At 40.8% G+C, this 8,017-nt stretch overlaps 1 protein-coding gene across 2 annotated transcripts in view; it reads right to left on the bottom strand.

The window, feature by feature from the left end:
• The window catches only part of GPD2 (glycerol-3-phosphate dehydrogenase 2), a 166,698-nt gene that overhangs the window by 22,604 nt on the left and 136,077 nt on the right, over positions 1 to 8,017 (bottom strand). For both annotated transcript variants that reach the window (XM_019522387.1, XM_019522386.1), the window contains exon 9: positions 4,180 to 4,373. In XM_019522387.1, coding sequence (XP_019377932.1) covers positions 4,180 to 4,373 — 194 coding nt within the window. The remainder of the gene's footprint in view (positions 1 to 4,179; positions 4,374 to 8,017) is intronic.

Consider the following 8,017-nt stretch of genomic DNA (forward strand, 5'->3'; position numbering starts at 1 on the left):
TTCAGTTTCAATAACCAACACTTCCTCCAGACCATGGGCACAGCTATGGGTTCCAAAATAGCACCATAACATGCCAAACTTTTTATGAGCCACTTGGAAGAAGAATTCCTTAAGGACTGCACCATCAAGCCCCTGCTATACTTAAGACATATAGGTGACATCATCATTTAGATTGAAAACCTGCAATCTCTGATTGATTTCCATCAGAAATTAAATAATCATCACCCCTCCACCAAATATCTCTTGAATACTCCAGCAGCAACATTTCCTTTGGACCATTCTGATCAGTCAGACAAGGATTATTGCAGTTGCCATTATGGCACTTCATTCTTCACTTTTAAAGAAGAAATGCATATAGGAAATAGTACAGTTACCGCTTTCTTTTCATGAGGAAACCATTTTGTTATTGGTGCATAATGGCTACTCTAACAAAACACTGTAGGCTTTTCTGAACCCATCATGAACTCTTTCTGGATCGACAGCTAAACAAAATTATAGTGAAAACAAAAATTTGTTTTCATAAAAGGTGAAACATATACCCAGGTAAATGAAATACCATTTTCTCCATCCCCATCTTAGAGATGACAGGTATCCAGCATACACCAAATATAAAACAGAAGAAACTAACGTGATACATGTTGTCCAATTGCTCTTCTGAGAGCATCACCACTACTCACTGTTCAAAAAGCTTCTTGAATTAAAAGCTTTACATGTCTTCAAATTCAGTTTCCAGCAGAGACCCTCATTCTTCGACTGCTTCCCTTTTCACTGACTTATTATCCTTTGAGGTATCCAAACATTAATATTTTATATGTAAAAGACGACTCTATCGGGCTTTCTCTTATTCCACTCCCGTTTTCCTCCACCTCTCTTCTTTTGTTTAATCTAGGGGTGTCCGCACTAGCTAGATGAGTGGTGCAGAGCCAGATCCCTTGGCATACTGAATCTGACAGGTGCTCCAGCTAGTATGGGACCCAGGCTGCGTGTGGCACAAATCCCAGAAGGGGCATCATGTGTGGCGCACTCCGGCCAGAGCAGCAGCAGTGCTGCATGCTGTGGCCACCTGGCCCAGACTGTGCCAAGCACAGCACCTGCTTTGGGATGTACACGACACACAGAAGCCACTCCAGTGCAGGCTGCAGCAGGCACATCTACATGTGAATTAGCATCTTTTCTAATCCACATTAAATGTAGTACCTCCAATGTGAGGTACTAAATTAATGTGTGTTAGACTGTACTAATGCGCAGTAGCACATTTGCACACTTTAGTGATGCTCAGTGCTCAGTAGACTATTTACAGCACATCAGCGTAACATCATGGTTTTTACATGATGCTTTAATGCATAGTAAAATAGCTGCCTGCACATTAAAGCACACATGCAGATGCGCCTGGTCTGGTTGAAACAGGTGCAATGGACAAAACAGGTGCTGCCAGATCCAGTATGAAGGAGGAAAGGAAGAGAGGGTCTGTGTGCAAGATCTACCTCCCAGATGGACCCTACTTCACAGGTGTGCATGGTGCCCAGTGTGGGTATGATCAGCCCCAGGGCAGCACTGGGGGCTGGATAGCAAGGCTCCACAGGCCAGATTGAGCTCACAGTTCATATGTTTGGCACCTCTGGCTTAATTCCTTGATGTGCTATGTTTAATTTCAGGGCTGTCCCTAATCCTCATAAAATTAATGGGAGTTTAGGCACCAGTTTCACCGAAAGGGGGAGCAGGTCCTTAGACCAGGAATGCTTAATCCCTGGTCCACAGGCCAGATCCAGCCTCCAGTGCCATGTCATCAAGCCAACGAGGCTCCCCACAGGTTTGGCAATTTGGTGGTACGGGAGTGGCACCACTCCCTGGCAAGCCAGATCAGATACTCATCCCAGTATGCAGATCTGGGCAGGGGCCACACAGGGCCCCAGGGCTCAATCCTATTGTTGTGAGGTGGGGAGAAGGCAATGCTAGGCTCCCAGGATCCAATCCTAATGTGCAGGGGTGGTGGGAAGGGGTCATGCCAGGCCCCAGGGCCCAGTACTGGCGATAGAGGTGAGGGAAGAGAGGAGGTGCTACCAGGCTCCCAGAACCTAAACCCAGTGTGCTGGGGCAGGAAGGGCAGGTGCCAGGTCCCAATACAATACAATTTTATTGCAGAATAACTTGCCTGAACATCTGGCATATTCCAAAAAAAAGTTGGAAAACATTCACTTATAACCCACAACAAATACAATGTCTTAAAGACATTAACCATTTTGCTTCAGCAATGTAACACTTTTTTCTCATAGACCCTATGAAGGTGGGATCCTCACAAATACTTACAGTAGACAATGTACAATTAAACAAACAGGTATGCTTTGACCACTATAGAACCTACACAAGTTTTACATTTTCTAGCATTCAGCAAAAACTATTTTTTTTGCACTGAGGACAATTTACTAATTATTGTAATTAAAAAGTGTTCCTTGTCCTGTATACTACAGGAGCTTTATCATTTTTTTAGATTATGTAAATACCAAAGTGTTTTAAAACTGGCAAGCAACTCAAGCAATACAAACAAAATTTAGCAGATTTTACAAACAGGATTAACAAATAATACAGTGGTTTAAACCACAACAGCGTTCTTATTCAAGACAAAAGTAGATGATTTCACTTTTTAAATAAAAAATGAAAGCAGCAGTGGTATTCATCAACTTAATTTTGTAGCTTATTAAATTTACGATGGAAAAACTGAAAATGTACTTTATACTGAAGCATTTGGGTATAACTTTAGATACAGGTATCTTATAAAACTGATCAATGGAAAAAAAAACCCTGATAATATTGAATAAAAATGTCCCAGAAGATCTAGAAAAGATTTCAGAAATTGCTGTTGCTCTACTAGAATGTTTAACCTGCCAAAATGAAGTGCTAATCACAGAATAAGATACCATATTACGTTTATAAACTAATGAAACTAGAAAAAGCAGCATGCGTGACACTATAATTAAACAGCTGGAACACATCCAAGCCTGTGTAAGTTGATAACCCTGGCACTGTTTCTGGCAGCAAAAAGGCAGGTCTGCAGTGAGTTGATATGGCCAGCACAGTTGTTAATTCAATAACAGGCAATCTATAAACACTGCTAATTGCATACGTGAAAAACAGCGTGCACCTAGGCAAGTTTCCTTCAGAAGCATTAAACACTGCAGAAAACTACTTGTGTAAAACATCTTGCAAAAAATCCTGTCTTATTCATAGCTTAGTTGAACCAACTACTGTCCTGGCATGCCACATCATTTTGATTAACTTCTTCATAAGAGACTCAAATGGTACATTTTTCTAAAGATCATTTTTCTTAAGTAGGTACAAAAACAGAACTATCAATTATCCATTTCAGGGAAGAACAAACAAGTAATCTAGAATGCTCAACCTCTGGCTAGCAGGCCTCCTAAATCTAATTACCAGACACTGCTACATTCCCAACAGATATTCTGATTTATTTTAATGTTTCTGCTATGAGAGGAACCCAAAACTGCAAACCCTTTCACAAAAGCATTTTAAAACAACCATGAAAGGTGTTGGGTAGCACAAAGATAGTAAGAAGCTACTAAATAGTGATCACCATGTTTTTATAATTTTTTAAATACTTTTTTTCTACCATTTCCTTTTAATCCTCCCCTCTCTTGAACTGAAAACTGATCATGTTGGATACCTTTCAATCTTTAAGAAAGTCTGCAACTTAAGAGTATTAGTATTAAGTGATTAAAAGTGGAAATACCACTAAGACCTGGAAAAAGTCAAAGGAAAAAAGTGACTAAAAGTTTGATGAACTCATGTTTTGATGCTACATGTATCCGTGAACAGTTTCATTTCTTCAAACACGCTCCTCTTGAAACAGACATTATCATGCACTTTCCCTCCACTCCTATAGAAGCAGATGAAGGTGGTCAAGGATGAATACTATTTTTGGTTGAAAAGGAGAACTCAGACTGGTTGTTTAGAGATCAGCTGATTTTACCTAGACTAGTCTAGGGTGTGCATACATGTCTGGAAAAGCAGCATTTTTTATAACCATGAAAGGTAAAGCAAGATGAATATCCCATGTACATCAGAAACAGTTATCAGATTGTCTCACAAAACAGCATTCTTTCTTTCAAAACACCCCAGATGCGTCAGTTTGCTTCCAGTGAAAAACAGAGCTAAAAAAATTACCTTCAACATCACAACTCAGGTAGTTGCGCACTTCATTCAAAATAAAGTTGATATCTTCTTCTTTAGGTATTGGGTGAGGAGTGATATCAGTTGGAGTATCTGTTGTCCCAGCAACAGTCATCTTTTCCCACGGCAGGAAGAAAATCACTCGGCCATCACTAGTTGCTGGGTCAAGCAGCCCCATGTTGTCAGGGCTGAAACAAAACAGAAATAAGGTTAAATATTTTTTTAAATCCTCACATCAAATATAAAAAGTCTAGTTTACTAATTATAAAAATCACTCTGTATTGGAATTAATTTATTAACCAGACACCCATATTATACTCATAAGCCAAGATTTAACAAAAAAAAAAACAACTAGGGATTTTGCCTCCCTTGTATGTTCTAAGTAGAGTCATATGAAAGAAGCTTGTTTCTGATACAGTTCTGTGAACCACATTTTAAAAACTGAAGCTGCAGGCACTTCTCAAGTGGGATCCTAAGACTGTTGGTCACAGTTCAGAACTTCGGTCATGTAATTTAATTCTAAGGTCTGTCAATTTAAAAAAAAACCCCATCAATGTTTTTGAGAGAAAAAGTATGAACTGAATAATAAGGTTAAAGTTTTCTTAAGCAAAGACTGGAATAGGATCGATATTATGTAACATTAAAAACAAGGTAGTAGCCTGGAAGGAGAAGAACCATAAAACAAAATTTGAAATTCACTCCCAGTTATAACCTACATAAATGAGATCAACTATGTCTGCAATTACATTTAGTAAGTGAGTGAATGCAGCTTCTTTACAGTGACAGGAGGTGACAGATCCTGAAGAATATTACTGTATTTACTTGATTTCCAAGATAATGTTTCCCTCTCACTCACCCCATTTAACATGGGGGGAAAGCCCCATATCTTGGAATCAAGTATGATGCAGCGGGGGAGCAGGCAGCTGCTGTGGCTGTGCCTACAGCCTCAACCCCAGTTCAGGGCTGGAGTCAAAGCTGTCCTGGCCCCAACCCAGGGTTAGGGTTAAAAGTCACAGTTGCTGCCTACCCCTCTCCCACATCTGCGCCCCCTACCTCTCCCTCTCTTCTGGCCTGCCCTGCTCCCCTTTCCCTTCATTTTCCTTCCTCCCCTTATCTTTGCTCTGGCACTGGCAGGCTCTGCCCCATCTCCATCCTGGGGCATGGAGCACGGCCCTATTCTAGCCGCACAGCAACAGTGCTGGCTCTGCACTGCTGCTATGGGGCTGAGCTGGGGCTGTGCTCCACGCTGTAGCAAGGCTGGAGCTTGCCAACACTGAAAAAAGAGCAAGTGGCAGGGGGTGGATGGGAGGAAACATTATGTCATTCACTGGACTCCGCTACCCCAGCCGAGCAGGAACCAGAACGTGCCTTCTTTACTCTTTCACAATCCAGTGTGCTGCAGGGAGACAGAATGACCCTGAGCAGCCTGGGTTAGCCCAGAGCTGCCCTGTGAACTGCTGCCATTTTGTCTCCAGGCAGACTGCGGGAGCTTGCAGAGCATGCGGAGATATGCACACAGGAGCCTCCTGGCTGCACAGCTCTCTGCTCTTCAGGGGCCCAGCATGTGAATATCTGTTCAGACATCGCCAGGTAAGTTTTTCTAGCAGGAAAACAGACCTGGGAAAATTCTCCCAGATTATTTGAACATCTGTATGCAGCCTATGCCTAAACTTGTAGGAATAATTTTTCCATATTAATATTTTTAATTCATTTACACAACTAGCAGCATAAAAAAACCTCAGATATGTGAAAATGCGCAAGAGGTTTGCATGTGAGGAATTTTGATCCACATGACTAACCAATATCAAAAGCTATTCATTAAAAACAAAAACAAATCAAACCAAACCAAACCACCAGTCATTTGTAAAGCACATAAATGAGTCTAAGAGTTGAATCAGTATAAGCAAAGCTGCAGAACATTCTACAATAATAATTATTAAAGCACGTCTATTTATAATATTTTTACTATAAAAGCGGCATCAGTAATGAGCATTAGTTCATACTATTTGCCTATCTGCTCTAGCTATTTCAGCTGTCAAATCAGTAAGGAAATTATCCTATTTCTCTTGATCTTTTTTATTCAATAGCCTGTTTCCATAGGTAGCATCCAATGTTACAGCCACAATAATAAGATGCGTGAACTGGCTAGAGCAAGAAATTATTAATAGGAATTTATCTGCTAAACTTCATCACCTGGGATCAGATGCGTCTACCAGCCCCTACTTGCGTATTCCACATACAAGATTATGTACTCTATAAAACTGGGCCCAATGGAGCTATCCAGCTTTGTTCATGTTGAGTGCTACCACCTGTGACTGTACACGTGAATGACAACACAAAGCCTTTAAATAAAAAGTCAGAATTTGCAGCAGCAGCTGCATGTACTGGACCAAGTCCAGAGTAAGCTCCGTAGAGGTAAATGTCTTTTTTCTTATCATATACACATAACAGTATACTTTTCAGCTGAAACACTAACTTGCATGACATGCCAATAGCTGTAATTTCACCTAGGCTTGTTATTTTAAATACATTATCTTAAAAGAGTGTGGAGGGGGAAAAGGGCTGGGGGGAGAGAAAGCAAGTCACAAATGGGAATATTCCAGGGCATCAACACTTAACTGCAAGCACTTGTAGGAATGCTATGAAAAACAGCACCAGGTGGGGAAAAAACAGCCTAGGCTATTTATTTAGTTGCTGGACTGCCCTCTGAACAGAGAACACAAAATTAACAGAATAAAGGCAAAACTGTGTTGTAACTGTATGCCTGAAAGATATAACAAAGATAAGGTAAATTTTTACAATTTTTTTTTAAATGGGCATATTTACAGGTTTCACCCAATATTAGCAGCAATCATCTTCAATCCATGCAGGAAAATTCCACTACAGTGTACTGGAGTTATGTCAGCATGAACTTGGAATACATAAAAGTATATTAAAGACCTGCATTTGTCCACTGTTCTTTTCACAGCAAAATTCAATGACTTCTTCAGACTGGAAATCTCAATCTGAGGAAGTTCAACTCTCAAACAGCTTCCTTAATTTTTTAGAGGTTTATAGCTGCTTGTCCTGGGGGGAACTGACAGTGTTTTATTTCTGTGTGTAACCTAAAACCAATTGTGAAGAACAGTGAAAAAAGGAAGGGGCACTGGGAACTCCTAGAAATACAAATGGATAAACTTTGAAGGATCTAGCACTGAATTGGTTGAAAAACAGGAAGAAAAGCCATCAGAGAAATAGGTGAAGAACAGGTTAGACAAGAGAGGAGTGGTATGAGCAGAGGAAAGAGCTGATCTTGGAACTGTCCCTGTAAGAAAGGATAGTCTTCCAGTGAGGGCACTAGCAACAACTAGCAATCTGCATCCGAGATACAGAACTGGGTTTAATTCCCAATTGGACACATACTGCCTATGAGATCCTGGACAAGTAATTTCCTCTCCTTGTAGTTCAGGTCCCCATATATAAACTAAAGACAAGAGATATTCTTTTGACCTTTTTTGTTTTGGTTATAAGCTTTTCCTAATCTCTGTATAACACCTAGCATAATAACCCACTCATCTTAATGGAGCCTGTGTGTACTGCAAGGGCTCCTAAAACAAGTTAGAGGTAGGAGTTTAGAGAGAACTACTGAAACCCCCAGAAGATGCAAGTGCCTAAATATTTTGAGCTCTTTTTAAAGAGGGGAGGAGAGCCAGGTGTCCAAGAAGAGTGGCTGCTCCTTAAGGAGACGATCCTCCAAGTCCAAAGGGAGGTAATCCCAACATGGATCAAAGGGGGCAGGAGGGCGCAAAAGCCCCATGGCTCACCAAAAGCATCCGGGAATGTCTCCTAGCTA

The sequence above is a fragment of the Gavialis gangeticus genome, unplaced genomic scaffold, assembly GCF_001723915.1.
Source record: "Gavialis gangeticus isolate Ggan-Ray unplaced genomic scaffold, GavGan_comp1, whole genome shotgun sequence".
Lineage (NCBI taxonomy): Eukaryota > Metazoa > Chordata > Crocodylia > Gavialidae > Gavialis > Gavialis gangeticus.